This window comes from Trichechus manatus, unplaced genomic scaffold (assembly GCF_000243295.1).
Source record: "Trichechus manatus latirostris isolate Lorelei unplaced genomic scaffold, TriManLat1.0 scaffold00014, whole genome shotgun sequence".
NCBI lineage: Eukaryota > Metazoa > Chordata > Mammalia > Sirenia > Trichechidae > Trichechus > Trichechus manatus.
In genome coordinates this window covers 12,607,695-12,624,929 of record NW_004443950.1, presented here as the reverse complement: position 1 = coordinate 12,624,929, position 17,235 = coordinate 12,607,695, and the positions used below count along the sequence as shown (strand labels likewise).

At 36.4% G+C, this 17,235-nt stretch overlaps 1 protein-coding gene across 2 annotated transcripts in view; it reads left to right on the top strand.

The window, feature by feature from the left end:
* LPCAT2 (lysophosphatidylcholine acyltransferase 2) overlaps positions 1–17,235 on the top strand; it is a 98,605-nt gene that overhangs the window by 2,889 nt on the left and 78,481 nt on the right. For both annotated transcript variants that reach the window (XM_023726893.1, XM_012554192.2), the window contains exons 2-6: positions 7,348–7,487; positions 10,333–10,550; positions 11,869–11,981; positions 14,653–14,713; positions 15,564–15,622. In XM_023726893.1, coding sequence (XP_023582661.1) covers positions 7,348–7,487; positions 10,333–10,550; positions 11,869–11,981; positions 14,653–14,713; positions 15,564–15,622 — 591 coding nt within the window. The remainder of the gene's footprint in view (positions 1–7,347; positions 7,488–10,332; positions 10,551–11,868; positions 11,982–14,652; positions 14,714–15,563; positions 15,623–17,235) is intronic.

The window sequence follows — 17,235 nt, the reverse complement described above, 5'->3', positions numbered from 1 at the left end:
TGATCCCGGTCAGAGCAGTCAGTGGTGGTAGCCAGGCACCATCTAGTTGTACTGGACTAGTCTTGTGGAGGCTGTGCTGGTTGTGGTCCATTAGTCCTTTGGACTAATCTTTCCCTTGTATTGTGTTTTCTTCATCCTCCTTGCTCCCGAAGGGGTGAGACCAGTGGAATATCTTAATGGCTGCTCACAGGCTTTTAAGACCTCAGACGCTACTCACCAAGGTAGAATGTAGAACATTGTCTTTATAAACTGTATTATGCCAATTAAGCTAGATGTTCCCTGAGACCATGGTCTCCACAGCCCCCCACCCAGCAATTCAGTCCCTCAGGAAGTTTGGATGTGTCTATGGAGCTTCCATGACCTTTCCTTGTACAAGGTGTGCTGGCTTCCCCAGTATTGTGTACTGTCTTACCCTTCACCAAAGTTACTACTTATCTATAGTTGACGCACATTTTTGAGAGACATAATTCAATCCATAACAGTCACCATGAGTCAGAACCGACTCAGTGGCAAACTAACAACAACAAAGGACAAAAATCAACACTCTTCAGAAGAAGATAACAGTCTAGAATATTTGCAATTTATCGTTCAAAATGGCCAATGTATTACAAAAATTAATAAACATGCAAAGAAATAGGAAAGTGTGACCTATGGTCAAGAGAAAAACAGTCAATAAAAACAGACCCTGAAAAGACCCCTATGTTGGAATATGCACATAAGAATTTTAAAGCAGCTATTATAAATATACTGAAGGAGTTACAGGAAAAGAATGTCAAAATGAGTGAATAGTTTGGGTGATTTTAACAGAGAAATAGAAACTGTAAAGAAGAACCAAATGGAAATTATAAAACTGAAAATTATTACATATGGAATAAATAAGTCACCAGATGGGCTTAGTAGCACATTGGAGATGGCAGAAGAAAGGATCAGTGAACCTAAGAATAGATCATCAGAAATTATACAATCTAAAAAGCAGAAAGAAATGGAGATGGACCTCTAAAAATCATCTCCTCCATGAAAATTATGCGAACACTGGCAAAAAATTATAGGAATCAAATTTGTCAGAACTCTGAACATCAACCAAAAGCTTGAAGCAATCTAGGGAGCATTTATTCAAGAAGAAGTGCTGAATTTTGGTAAAAACAGCAAGATTTGTGGCATTTTAATATGCCCTATTCTCATCCTTCCAATTCCCAGCTCTGCAGTAGCCTTGAAAACCAACAGTCTGCAATCACAGTGAAACCCAGCTACTAGAGGGGGCAGAGCAGAGTTGGAGCTCCTTCAAAACCCATTTACAGAGAATTGTCATTATTTGACCTATCTGGCAGCTCCCTGGAAGACCCCACTTGCAAGGATGTCTTTATTTGACCTGTCTTGGAGCTCACCATATGCAAACAGCTTTTTTTCTGTAAAAAAAACAATTAGAATTGCTTAATATCACAGCTGCTGAGGCAGTGAATAACTGCTGGAGCCAACAGTAGAGTAAGCAAAAAGCTTCAGAGGAAAAGCTTGGGAATAAGATGTCCATAGGAGATTTTGAAAAGGGTTGACTTATTCCTGGGACTCTAGAAGGCCATATGCACGTATAGGGCTGTGTGCGTGCTCGAGGTTATCACATGCCCAGGAAAGATGTGAGACTACGCTAAGTTCTCACCTCTGGCTAATCTTGAAGCTTTGTGCAAGTAGGAACTGAAGGCTAAGACAGAGCTGTGAACTGCTACTTAGCTGAATGTTGAAGACATATCTCAACATGCACATAGAGACCCTTGGCAAACACTAGGAGACTTATTGGCTTCAGGCACTGAAGGAAATATCTACTTAATCATCAGCCGACTACTAAGCTAACCAGAATTGCCAAAAATGAACTTGTAAAAGAAAAACAAAGTTAGAGGACTCACACTTCCAAATTTTAAAACTTACTATAAAGTTGCAGTAATCAAGACTGCGTGGTACAGGTATAAGGTACTGGAGTATCTATATTTCTCAATGAATGGGATAGAATTGGGAGTCAAGAAATAAACCCATCTATGACCAACTTGCTCTTGAACATGGAGTAGCAAAAGCGACTGGAGGAAATGAAGTAAAATAGCTGAACAGAAGATCTCAAAGGATGATTTGAGAAGACAAAGTAAGGTTTTATAATGAAATGTGCAAAGACCTGGAGTTAGAAAACCAAAAGGGAAGTACACGCTTGGCATTTCTCAAACTGAAAAAAACTGAAGAAAAAATTCAAGCCTCAAGTTGCCACACTGAAGGATTCTATGGGCAAAATATTGAATGATGCAGGAAGCATCAAAAGAGGATAGAAGGAATACACAGAGTCATTGTATCACAAAGAATTGGATGATGATCAACCATTTCAGGAGGTAGCATATGATCAAGAACCAACGGTATTTAAAGAAGAAGTCCAAGCTACACTGAAGACATTGGCAAAAAACAAGGCTCCAGGAATTGACAGAATACCAACTGAGATGTTTCAACAAATGGGTGCAGCGCTGGAGGTGCTCGCTCATCTATGCCCAGAATTTGGAAGACAGCTACCTGGTCAACTGACTAGAAGAGATCCATATCTGTGCCCATTCCAAAGAAAGGTGATCCAACAGAATGCAGAAATATCGAACAATATCATTAATATCACACACAAGTAAAATTTTGCAGATCATTCAAAAACAGTTTCAGCAGTATGTTGACAGGACACTGTCAGAAATTCAAGCTGGATTCAGAAGAGGACATGGAACAAGGGATATCATTGCTGATGTTAGATGAATCTTGGCTGCAAACAGAGAATACCAGAAAGATATTTACCTGTGTTTTATTGGCTATGCAAAGGCATTCGACTGTGTGGATCATAACAAATTAAGGACAACATTGTGAAGAATGGGAATTCCAGAACACTCAATTGTGCCCATGAGGAACCTGTACATAGACAAGAGGCAGTCGTTTGAACAGAACAAGGGAATACTGCATGGTTTAATATCAGGAAATGTGTGCGTCTGGGTTGTATCCTTTCACCATACTTATTCAATCTGTATGCTGAGCAAATAATCTGAGAAGCTTGAGTATATAAAGAGGAATGTGGCATCAGGATTGGCGGAAGACCCATTAACGACCTGCGATATGCAGATGACACAACCTTGCTGTGAAGAGGACTTGAAACACTTACTGATGAAGATCAAAGACCGCAGCCTTCAGTATGGATTACACCTCAACATAAAGAAACAAAAATCCTCACAACTGGACCCATAAGCAATATCATGATAAATGGAGAAAATATTGAAGTTGTCAAGGATTTCATTTTGCTTGGATCCACAATCAACACCCATGGAAGCATCAGTCAAGGAATCAGAGGATGTATTGCATTGGGCAGATCTGCTGCAAAAGACCTGTTTAAAGTGTGAAAAGCAAAGATATCACTTTGAGGACTAAAGTTCACCTGACCCAAGCCATGGTATTTTCAGTCGCCTCATATTCATGTGAAAGCTGGATAATTAATAAGGAAGATTGAAGAAGAATTGATGCCTTTGAATTATGGTGTTGGTGAAGAGTATTGACTATACCATGGATTGCCAGAAGAACAAACAAATCTGTCTTGGAGGAAGTATAGCCAGAGTGCTCCTTGGAAGCGAGGATGGCTAGACTTCCCATCTCACATACTTTGGGCATGTTATCAGGAGGGACTAGTCCCTGGAGAAGAACATAATTCTTAGTAATGTAGAGGGTCAGCGAAAAAGGAGAAGATCCTCACTGAGACGGATTGACACAGTGGCTGCAACAGTTGTCTGGAGCATAACACTGATTGTGAGGATGGTGCAGGACTGAGCAGTTTCGTTCTGTTGTACATAGGGTCGCTATGAGTCAGAACCGACTTAACGGCATCTAACAACAACAACATGACCAATTGATTTTTGACAAGAATCCCAAAACAATGGGGTAAATAATAGTGTTTTCAACAAATGGTACTGGAACAACCAGATAGACACTTGAAAAAGAATGAAGTTCGATCCTTATCTCAGACCATACAACAAAATTAACCCAAAATGTATCCAAGACCTAAATCTAAGAATTAAAACTCTGCAACTCTTAGAAAAGAACATATGTGTAAATCTTTGTGACCTTGGATCAGGCAATTGTTTCTTAGACATGAAAAGCACAAGCAGTCAAAGAAAGAATAGATAAATTAAAGTTCATCCAAAAGTAAAAACATCTGTGTTTCAAAGTACACTACAAAAAAGTGAATAGACAACCTATAGAATGGGAGAAAATATTTGTAAGTCATGCATCTGACATGGATCTGGTATCAGAAAATATGAAGAACTCATCAATACAAAGACAATCCGATTAAAAAATGGGCAAAGGAATTGAATAAACATTTCTCCAAAGCAGATTTACAAATGGCCAATAAGCACATGAATAGATGCTGAACATCACTAATCAATAGGAAAATGCAAATCAAAATCACAACTACTACTTCACGCTCACAATGCTTAGGGGACACTGAACTTCTGTTAAGGCTGATGGAAAAATTCAAGAATGGTTAATGGTGATAGTTGAACAACATGATCAAAATAATTAATGTCCCTGAGTTGTACATGTGAAGGTTATAGAAATGGCAAATATTTTATTACCTATATATTTACCATAGTTAAAAAAAAAAGTTAAACATAGAATTACCATATGTCCTCGCAATTCCACTGCTTGGTGTATAATCAATAGAATTGAAAGCATATATCCACAGAAAAACTTGTTTGTTTGTTCAGTTGATTTTGAGAAAGTTGCCAAGACAAGTCATTGGGGGAATATCAAGTATTTCAACAAATGATGCTGGAACAATTGGATAAATGTATGGATAAAAATGAGCTTTTATCCCTACTGCACACTACATATAGAAAATAATTTAAGATGGATCATAGGCTAAAACATAAAAGCTAAAACTGTACAGCTCTAGAAGAAAATATAGAATATCTTTATGACCTTGGGGTAGGTAAAGATTTCTTAGGGAGGACACAGAAAATAACTAAACATAAATTAAAAATAGACGAGTTAGACTTTATCAGAATTAAAATTCCTCTCATCAAAGGATACTATTAAGAAAATGAAAAGGCAAACCACAAAATAGGGGAAAATATTTTCAATACATATACTGACAAAGCACTTACATATTGAATATGTAAAAAACTCTTAGAAATCTTTAAGAAAAATGACAAATAACCCAATACAAGTGGGCCTTGAACAGGCAGTTCACCTAAGAAGTAAAGAAATGACCAATAAGCATATGACAAATGTGCTGAACATTATCATTCATCAGGGAAATATGAATTAAAGCTGCAGTGAGATATCATTTTACATCCACTTGAAAGGCTAAAATTAAAAAGACTGACAACATGTTGGTGAGAATGTGGAGGAACAGGAACTCTTGTACATTGTTGGTGGGAATGTAAAATGATACAATCACTTTGGAAAACAGTTTCGCAGTTTCTTATAAAGTCAAGCATACAGCTACCCTATAACCCAACAATTTCACTCCCAGTGAAGTGAAAACATATGTCCAGGCAAAGACTTGAACGTTAATGTTCATAATAGCTAAAACCTGATAATAGGCCAAATGTCCATGGACAGATGAATGGATTAAAGATTGTAATATATTCATAAAATGAAACAACACCTGGTTGAATCTCAAAAATATGAAGTAAAAGAAGCCAGACATAAAAGAGACATACTGTATGATTTCATTTATATGAAAATCTAGAACAATGTGAAAGAATATACCTATCAGTAGCTGCCTAGGGCCCAGGAGGGACTATTGACTGCAGAGGGTCACAAAGGAACCTTTTGTAGTGGTGGAAGTCTTGATATCTTGATTGTGGTGGGTATGCATTTGCAAAACTCGTAATATATACAGTTAAAATGGATGTATTTTATTTTATGTAAATTATACTTTAATAAAGTCGATTTTTTGAAAAGACTGCGAACACCAAATGTTGGAAAGGATGTAGTGCAACTGAAATTCTCATACATGGCCAGTGGAAATTTAAAATGATAAAACCACTATGGAAAACTATGTGGCAGTTTCTTATAAATTTAAACTACATCTGTTACCCAGCAATTCCACTCCTAGGTATTTACTTAAGAGAAACACCTAAGCAGGTAGGGATTGACTAGAAAGGGTACAAAGTGCCTCACTGGGGTGGTGGATACGTTCTTTATCTTGATTGGGTGGTGATTACATGAGTATGCATTTATCAGATCTCATTGAATTGTACACTTAAGATCTGAACATTTTCTTGTGTGTAATTTTTAGCTCAAACGTATGCACATATGACAGAGATCACATAACTAGAATGTTTTTGACATTTCTCGTAAATTATTTAATGATGCTCAGGTTCATATTAAGGGCCAATAGATACAATAGAAGAATGGCACTGTTGAATAGTGTAATTGGATTATAGAAAAAAAGTCAATTTGTTATACATAAGGACAGTTTATTTCACTTAAAAGGCATTTAAAATAGGGATTAAGAGCAAGGGCTTTGTAAGCAAACTGGGTTCAAATCCTGGTTCGCCACTCACTCACTGTGTGATCTTGTGCAATTTAATTTAACTCCCTCTGTGCCACTCCTTTCTTGTATGTAAAACAATTTAAGGTTGTAGAATTAAATAAGTTACTGCTCATCAAGAAAGGTCACCCACCATTGAAAACCCTATGGAGCAGTTCTACTCTACACACGTGAGCTCACCGTTAGTCAGAATCAGCTTGTTGGCAACCAACAACAACGTTCTTATTTAGTTAGTTTTCATTCTTATTCTTAGTTTTGGGGGTTTTTTTTTTCCTCCTCCTACATCTCCTTATGGTTATTAGTTATAAAGGACTGGCAAGTATATAAAATAATCCATTTACTTCTTTATAAACTAATGCCTTTATTAACACCTTTCCTTCTATCTATGGCTCTCAAACAATAGTTTCTGTCTTCTACCTTGCTAGCTCTGCTTGTCTTTCAGGGCTGTTCAGGTTTCAACTCCTCCAGGAAGAGTTCCCTGACTGCTAAGTCAGACATTCCTTTTCTTTGTTCCTCTAGCCTCCTCTGTTCACTTCTATCAAATACAAATCAAGTTATCTTATAGTGGTTGGTTTTCTTCACTGTTTCCATGTAGTAGACTCTGTGGGGTCAAAGATAGTGTCCTATTTTCTTTGTATCTTTAGTGCTTAGGTCCCTGTCTGGCACAGGATAGTGCTCAATTCATCCTTGTTTTATGCATGAAGAGCATAAAACTTTCCTCTCATGTGTTTCTGTTTCATAGCTACAGCATTAAAATATTGTCCATTCACTGTTTTGTCAACTTTGACTTTCAGATTTTCCTTCTTGGAATTATCCTGCTTCCAATCCGTGCCTTATTGGTTGCATTAATTTTACTACTAGCATGGCCATTTGCTGCAATTTCAACAGCATGCTGCCCTGAAAAGCTGACCCACCCAATAACAGGTTGGAGGAGGTAAGAAATAATTATGTCCAAATACTAGGTAAATCAAGATAAGGAAGGTTGGATCATAGCTTAGTCAGTGACTAATAGTTCTATTTAATTGCTACCTACTTATTTTTAATAATTTATTTTTATTGCTCAAAAGAAGCTGGCCTTAATTTATGATATGTAGAAATCACTGCCCAAACACATTGTGATAGTCTGTTGAAGTCAGAGTTTTCTCATGGTGAAACACCTTGCTTTCTGAGTTATTGCCAAAAAAGTGATGTGTCCCTGCTTCTGAAAGATATCCAATTAGTATACCTGGAACCATTGCAGCTGCAAAGCACCTGGCTTTCTTTTGCTCTTTTGCAGTTTTCTCAGTAGGTTTTTTCCTTCAACAGTACCTACATACTTTCTAAACAAATTTTGCAGTGGTATAATTTAGTGCATTTATTGTGATATTATTTTATTAATGACCTTAGCAATTGCTATTAATAATTATTTATTAATAAATATAGCCTAGCATTTTTTAGACTTTAGCACTGAGGTAGAATGGAACTGCTTCTAAAGCATCATCTAATTAGCATAGTGGTGGGGAAAAAATTGATCATGTATTAACAAAGATATTGTCACTGATTCGTGCTGTTGAGTAGGTTCCAACTCATAGCGACCCTATAGGACAGAGTAGAACTGCACCATAGGGTTTCCAAGGAGTGGCTGGTGGATTTGAACTGCTGACCTTTTGGTTAGCAACTGAGCTCTTAACCAGTACACCTCCAGTGCTCCAACAAAGATACTGGTAAAGTTAATTCCTCTTAGGCAGAACCAGTTTGTGGCCATCTGTACATCTTGAAAGTGGAGGCTGTTAATGTGGTCTCTATGGATTCCATAGATATCCATAGACAAGTTTTAGGGCAGTGTTGAATTCTCTGAAATTGTGCTTTAAAAAAAAATTTGTTTTTCTTGGAGTATACAAAGTTCTGTGCCTCTCATCCAAATCTCAAATGAGAATATATCCTCCAAACTTTTTTATTCATGAGACTTTTTAAGAAGTGTGCAATTTGGTGTTCAGTTCATGTTCCAGTGAACAAAGGTCAATATCAACCAAAAAACTGGTTTGAAGTGAAACTGAATCCAATGCTAGCAGTACCCACAGAGAACTAATACCACCTCAGACCTTGCAGATCATACTCTTTTGTTTTATCACAAGGTTGCATGGTATAAAAAACATTTCAAGGGATGTTTTTCATGCCTCACCAGTTCCTTTCAGATTATCTCTTTCATTTTTTTTTGTTAGTGGTTTATGAAAACCTAGAATGATGAATGAGTAGTCTTTGCTTAGAGAGCACTGAGCTTCTGATAAGGGGGATGGAAAAAATTGGAAATGGGTAATGGTGATGGTTGCACAACATGATGAACGTAATTAATGTCACTGAATTGTACGTGTAAAAAAATGTTGAAATGGCAGATATTTTTTAATGCATTTATACTTATCAATAAAAGAATAGACTCCGGAAAACAGATGTAATAAATGTTAGGAAAAGAAGTTTCACTTTTATCAACTGAGCCAATATCTCTACCTCTTTTCAAACAGGTAATGTTGCAGGTATTATGTTGCACCAGACTTTTAACCATTCTTTTAACATTTAAATAAAAGTGTTTAATGGCTTTGGATGTGAGATCTTTTGGGAATGTAGTTGTCCGAAGCTACATTACTGTAGATAAAAAATGAGAGATGTGGAAATTCTATGAGGGGATACTCTTTGTATCTTTATATAAATAGGGATTTCATCTCTAAACTGAAGGGGAAGAGTGGAGGTAGTCATTTCCCTGTGCTCTCTGGAAAAGTAACTTGTTTTTCTGTGTCTCACTTCTCCTTGCTATGAAATAAAAGTCACAGGAACTTCCTCAGTAGCTAGTTGCCAATAGCTTCTCACTATATTATTGAAAGAATGTTGCAAGAATTAGATAGTTGCTATAGACTGGGCTCCAACTCCAGGTGACCCCATGTATAACTAAAGGAAACGTTGAAGGAAACTTATTTTTAAAAGCTCACATTAGATGCCCTGTGGGTGAGATACATGTTATTATTTGTATTTTTTTTCCGTGAAAAGGTATATGCTTATTATTGAGGACAGAGACTGGATCTTACTTGTCTTGTGTGCTCTGCACAGTTCTGGCACAGTCTGATTAATTAATTTTTGAATGGAGGTTTTTTTTTTAAGTCAACAACTACATTTATGAAATGGTTTATGTGTATCTTTGTTCCAAGGAAGTGAGGTGGTGAATTAACTTAAGATTCTTGATGATGTATAAGAACTCTGGTTATAGATAATGAGGCTTACTTTAAAGAAGTTATTCCTAAAATAATTCTGAGGACAGTTTCAGCATGACTGTTCTAAAAATGTTTTGGGAGCTAGTAGTATCTTCATTACACAAGTATAGATTCCCATGGTGATTACTTTGAATGGCAGTACTCATTTGGATATCTCAGTGAGGTAGGTGTGTTGAAAATGCATTCTTATCAGTTTGCAGTACAGTAACAGAATAATAGAGCCACTTTATTAGTTGTGTGTCCTTAGGCAAATTACTTTAATCTCTCTGTGCCGTAGTGCCTCGGTTTCCTCATCGGTAAAATGGGACAATAATAGTAATATCTGCTTCATAAGATTGTGCTGAAGATTAAGTAAATTAATATACATAAAACTCAGAACAATGCCTGGAAGAAAGAGCTCCATGTAAGTGTTAGCTGTTCTTCTTAGAGCATATTTTATAATAAAATGTTCTGGTTTTCTTCTTATATTTTAGAGTAAATCCCTGTTGTTAGCTTCAGTAAGCAAAGCTAATTATGTCTTTTTAATACTTATTTTCAAAGGAAAGTTACTGAACCAGCTTTGAAGTTTCTGGGTCGTGCCTTGTTCTTCTCAATGGGATTTATAGTTACCGTGAAAGGAAAGATTGCAAGTCCTTTGGAAGCACCAATTTTTGTTGTTGCCCCTCATTCAACCTTCTTTGATGGAATTGCCTGTGTCATAGCTGGGTTACCTTCTATGGTATCAAGAAATGAGAATGCACAAGTGCCTCTGATGGGCAGTAAGTACTTGTAAGGTAACATAGATAAAGTATTTTCATGCTCACACTTTAAATTTCAAAATCATGTCTTGTTTATTGGTAGTCTTGTTAAGAAATTTTAAAATAATACAACATTTAAAACGCATTTCCTGTTTTTCATGAGGATACTATATAGAAAGAATGAATTTATGAAAAAAGATTAGAAAATTCCCTGTCTCCTTATAATTCTTCTTAAAACTTATCTTTATGTCTGTACCATCATGTCTTTCTTTTCTTATATGTGACCAGAAAGACAGTTTTCAAATGCCAAACATCCTTGATTTTTTTGAGAGAAAATTTAACCAAAGAATTTGTGAAAAAAAACCCAGTTTACATGCTGCCTCATAAATTTCTTTTCAGGGTATTAGGCTGATAAAGACACTATGTCTTTTCTCCTAACTCTGTTTTCTTCATTACTGCCCCAAAATCTCCATGAGGAATTAGTATGTAACTCTTTGAAAATTATGATGTGGAACAATAAGTGCTTCCTGCCAAAAAACATAATGAAGCAAGTGAAATGTTTTCCCCACCAGATGCTTTGGTCTCTCCCTAAGGTACTAGTCTCCAAGTAACTGCTCCTGGTTGTCCCAAGGTTATTGCAAACATCAAGTGATGAGAGAGTGGCTGTGAAGGCTCCCTGATGTTGCCTTGGTGCTCTGAAAAAATAGTGTTAGTTCCTGCAGCTTTGTCATTCAGCTAAGAAAGACACTTAAACAAAAACAAGAAACGTAACTACCTTGTTTTGTGTAATATGGCTATTTCCTGAAATGTGGTGTAGCAATACATTTTTGGTAAATCGAGGCTTTTTTTGTTTGTGCTAGGAAGCTACCTATTTAGAAGGATGCTGTGCTGAAGATGTTACTAAAATGAATTATAATTTCTCCCTATAGTATCTGTACTGTGAATTAATATAATCAGTTTTCAGGCTGTTGCTATAATAAAACAAGATAACGTTGTCATCTATTCCAAAGGTTTAATGGAAATTTGAGAGGAAAATTTTGAGGGAGGAAACTGCACTTGCTTCTTTTTGTGTTCTTGTTGCTTACTTCTGTTAAATCAATGGAATGTTTTTAGGTATAAATATTCACCCTCTCCTTTGGAAACTAAAAACTAAGTTCTAATGAACTTTGAATTGGAGGTTTTGTGTTTTTTTTTTTTTTTAAGTTGCTTTCTTTGATATGCTGTCATTTTAACTTCCCATAAAATTGGTTTTATGGTTTCAGCAGTATCATTGCCCTGGTAGCTTTAGCCAAAAAAAAAAAATAAATTGCTTGGTTGTGACTTTTTGTTTGCTTTAAAGGACTATTACGGGCTGTGCAACCAGTGTTGGTCTCCCGTGTCGATCCAGATTCACGAAAAACCACAATAAATGAAATAATAAAGCGAGCAACATCAAGAGGGGAATGGCCCCAGGTAAAACACAGTAGATGTTCATTTAAATATACTGACAGTTTATTATTGTAACTTTGTAAATGTACTTACTTGGATCCAGAGATAGCAATATATCAGACACTTACTCCAGGTGTCTTTAGCATAATAAATGCAGAATAAATGAAGTAGTGAGTACTAAGAAGTCCTCTTTGCCATGTGATACTCCATGGACATATATATATATATATCATTCTTTTTTATTCTCCCAACTCTGAACCACTTTTTACTTTATATCATATAAAAGAATTCTCTACTTTGCATCAAACTACCATTTTAAAGATGAGATACTAACAATTATCCTCAACAGTATGGTGGGTTTACTGAAAAAATGATTAGGATCTTTGATCTTATCTAAAGTATATTTAGATAGTGCTTTCCAATTCAGGGGTATGTCAAAATCACCTGTAGAACATTTTCAAACTGTATCTCGCCACCCTCCTTCCCCCAGAATGACCTAAAATTTTAAGGGTGCAGGAGGGATAGCACTTATTGCATAAAGAAAGCCTCATGGGTAATTCTGATAAGCATCTCTCTATCTTTGCCGTATTGATCGCTAGCAGAACGAATGGCCTTGCCACGATCTGGCCACTCACGATGAGACATAGTTGGTAAACTAACAAGAGGAGAGGAGTATGACCAACCAGGAGGTTTTAGAAACCAAGGCATGTGAGAAATGATTGCAAAGAGCTGGCTTTTTTTTTTATTTTTCTCTTTGTATCCAAGGACTATATTTAGGAGTGGTAGGTGGTAGGTAACAAGTACACAGATTACAACTCATTTTACTCATTTTGAGGAAGAACTTTCTGTTCAGAGGTAGAATGGTCTGCTTTGGATTCCTTTTCTGGAATTTTCAGGCATTGGCTAAGCAACCACTTGGGGGGGATATTGTAGAAAGAATTCAAGCATTAGAGATGCTATGTGATTTTTAATGCCCCTACCAGCTCTGAGATTTTATGATTCCATCTATATACATTCATTGTAAATAGTATACTTATAGACTTTCCATTGAATGAGTAATATTTGATATTATATCCTATTGTCATATAAACTCATAATTTTTTTTTTATAATTAGAGATTGGAATTATACCTAGTCATAATTTTTATTTTACAACTAACCTGTTACTGTGACAATCTAGCCTAATAATTTTTTTCCTCTCTATTATAAAATACAGATTACTAACTGCTGTGAGTGCAGGGGTTTTATTTTTTAATTTTATATACTTATTAATTTACTCACTGCTGATTTCTAAAAGCTTCAGAAACTCCAGCTGCTATTTTATTCAGTTATTGGAGAAACTAACTGTACTGCATATCTTTCACATGGAAAACATAGGAAGTACATTAAAAGTTAAACACACTCCCTCAAAAAGATACTAAGTTATATTCCATAAGTCAACTAGTTCAAGTAAGCATAAAGCAAATTGTAAGCGTTTCCTCCTTTGTCCTCAAGATATCTCTAAACTATATCTTGTGGGAGTGAATATCATTTAATGGGAAAACTGAAGCAAAGATGTAGGAAGTGATTTGGTTAAGAATGTATAGCAGCAGAAGGATTCAGTATAGCTTAATGTACACCTTGACCATGGCTTAAGGTATCCATCTTCTTTAAAGTTTTTATGGATCATTAGTATCATCATTAAGAAACAAGTATACATGGTTTCACGGGACATCCCAGTTAATTGGCCTAGTAATGTGTGTAGTACTTCTGTTCTACCTCCTAGTTCGTTGGGTAGTGCCTGAGGGCTTAAAAGCTTGCAGGCAGCCATCCAAGGTACAACAATTGGTCTCTGTTTACCTGGAACAACAGAGGAAGAAGGAGAGTCAGGAACAGGAGGAGGATATGGAATGTGTGGCTAATTGCCTCCATGAACAACTGCCTCCTTTGCCATGAGATCAGAAGAACTGGATCTTGCCCAGCTACCATTATTGAACATTTGATCAAAGATTCTAGAGAAGAATCCTGATCAAAAAGGGGAAAATACAGAACACAATTTCAAACTCTCATGGACTCTAGACTTTCTGGAGCCTTGGAGAGTGGATGAATTCCAAAACTATTGCCCTGAGATAATCTTTAAACCTTAAACCAAAAATATCTCCTGAAGTCTTCTTAAAACCGAACAATAGTTTGTTTAGCTTAACTAGTAAAAAGGGTCTGCCTTGAAAATTATGCTCTTTTCAAGAACTATTTATGTGGGATCAAACTGACAACAGCAACTCGAAAGATTAAATAGGAACCTTGGGGGCAGTAAAGTTTATGTTAATGAAGGAAGAAGAACTCAGAAAAGGAGGGTGAGAATGGTTACACTACTAGAAGAATGTAACTAATCTGTACATGTAGAAACTGTTGAATTGGTGTATGTTTTGCTGTGTATATTCTCAACAACAACAAAATATATTAAGAAAAAGAAACAAGTATATCTCTATTCAAAGCTTAAATTCATTTTCTAATTATCTTCTTAGTCAGACTACATCTCTTTTATAGGAAAAATTAATAACAGTTCTAGCTTTCGTTAGTATCAAGTGTTACTCTTTTGTTACATTTTTACTTGTTTTTTTAAGACTTAGCAGCTATTTGTAAAGTCATAAGAAAGGGAGTAAAGAGGTTATCTGTTACTTAGACTGAAATATTAAATCTATTCCTTTTCTCCCAAGATACTAGTTTTCCCAGAAGGTACTTGTACTAATCGTTCCTGTTTGATTACTTTTAAACCAGGTGAGATAAATTAAATTATCTATTGTGACACCACCAGTATGGGAGATTTCTTAGTAATACACAAAATAACTCTTTAGGTTGCTCTGAGCATTTCTGTTCTGAGAAAAAGTTTTTAATGTTGTGAAACCATGGAACTTACTCCTTTACTTTCTCTTTTGGTATCCTAACCTCATGTTCCCTGTAGTGTTCTCTCTTTTTATGTATGTGGGGGTGGGGGAGGGTTGTGGGGAGCAAAAACCACTGACAGATTTTTTTTTTCCTTGAAGGATATCTTCAGAGACCCCTGGGGTCCTATGTCACCAAGTAGAAAACCTATTTCATTACCTTTATAATGTCTTGAAATGCCTTGTAAGGTTCACTCGTTTTATAACATTATGAAGTCTTGAATGCAGCTTTCATAGTAATTTGTTGTATTTTAAAATTTTTTTTTTGTGTTGGCTGCTAGAATGCTCAGAGCCAAGGGTATGACTCACTTCTAGCAGGTGTGGTAGTCCTTGCTTCAAGCATTTGCTTTCCTCCAGATTTTCTTCTCCTTGTTTTCTCTTTGCCTTGATTTTATCATCTTCCCTCCCTTTTTTTTATCCTATTGAACATAGGTATTTGGAAAGTGAAAACAAGTGGTGGTATAAGTAAATATTTTAAGTGACACAGGCACAGCATTTAATATTTTCCTTAAATAATTCTGAATTTTAAAAATCCCTTATTTTGGTAAATGCTAAGAATTTACTAACATTTAGCAAGTAGTTTCTTGTACTCTTAAAATATCCAATATATTTATACCATTTTTTTCTTTACTGTATAACTGTTATTAGAATAAACAACATGTCATAAAATGTCATTGTGGTTATAGGAGCCTTCATTCCTGGTGTTCCAGTGCAGCCAATACTCCTGAGATACCCAAACAAACTGGTAAGCATAGCTTTTTACTGTGAAAGAATGTCAAACATTCCAAACAGCATGGATTCCTTAGGACCCCTTTTAATATTTAAATAATGTATGAATAGATGGATCAGTAAATGAATGGGTAGACTTATTCAGCTTGCCACATTTAGTTTTTAAATTTTTGCAAGGTAGGCACATATTTGTTAATACTGTATTAAATATTGTTTTGTTGGTGCTAAGATTCAGGAAGACATTTCCTTAGCCTGCACTCTGTTGTCACTGTGATGGTGTGATAAAGTCTCAGATTCAGGGTCTCATTAGAATGCACATTAGAAAACTTGCATAAATTTGTGATTTTCACTTAGTCCAGAAGGAAAGTTTTCCTGGTTCAGTGACCATTACTGGTGGAGAAGGACTGAAATAACAGGATAAATTTGGGAGAGATGTGGTATTTAATTACTGGCTCAGTACTTACTAGCTTTGTGACCCTTGGTGTCTCAGTCATCTAGTGCTGCTCTAACAGAAGTACCACAAGTGGATGGTTTTAACAGAGAGAAATTTATTGTCCTCACAGTCCAGTAGGCTACAAGTCCAAATTCAGGGCATCAGCTCCAGGAAGAGTCTCTCTCTCTCTGTTGGCTCTAGAGAAAGGTCCTTTTGATGCCTCAGTCTTTCCTTGGTCTGGGAGCATCTCAGCACAGGAACCTCAGGTCCAAAGGATGCGCTGTGCTCCCAGCACTGCTTTCTTGGTGGTGTGAGGTTCCCATGTGTTTCTGCTCGCTTCTCTCTTTTATATCTCAAAAGAGATTGCATTAAGACACTGATCTTGTCAGCCTCATCAGTATAACCTTATCACAGTGATAGAATTTACAACACATGAGGAGATCACATATAATCTCATCATAGTGGTAGAGTTTACAACACATAAGGAAATCACATCAGATAACACAGTCATACAATACTAGGAATCATGACCTAGCCAAGTTGCTACACACATTTTTTGGGGGACACGATTCAATCCATGACACTTGGCAAGTAGCTTAACTAAATAAGACACTATCTGAAAAGAACTTAGCATGGTATATAAAGTTCAGAGTTAGCTCAGGGAATAGTCTCTTTCCATTCCAGGTGGGTGCATTCTTGCCTTCTGGATATCAATTGTGCCACCATTTTCCTAAAGAAAAAAAATTTTTTTGGAGGGGGGCTATATTTTTGGTTCTGAGAAGAACTTTCTTTACTGGAGAATTGGCATAAAAAGGCAGGAAGTAATTTTTAATTGGAATGTCTTGGTGGTACAAACAGTTAACATGCTCCACTGCTAACTGAAAGGTTGGCAGTTGGAGTTCACCCAGAGGCACTTCAGAAGAAAGGCCTGGCTATCTACTTTTGAAAAATCAGCCAATGAAAACCCTGTGGAGCACAGTTCTACTCCTGTACACGCGGGGTTATCATGAGTCAGAATTGACTCTACGGCAATTGGAAAATTATTACTTTTTTTTTTTAACATACATTGTTATGAGACCCCAACCGCTCACCCCATTCTGTGACAGCACACTCCTCCCCTCTGCCACTGATTCCCCATGAACATTCAACCAGCTCCTAACTCTCTCTGCCTTCCCCTCTAACCTCTGGACAGAAGC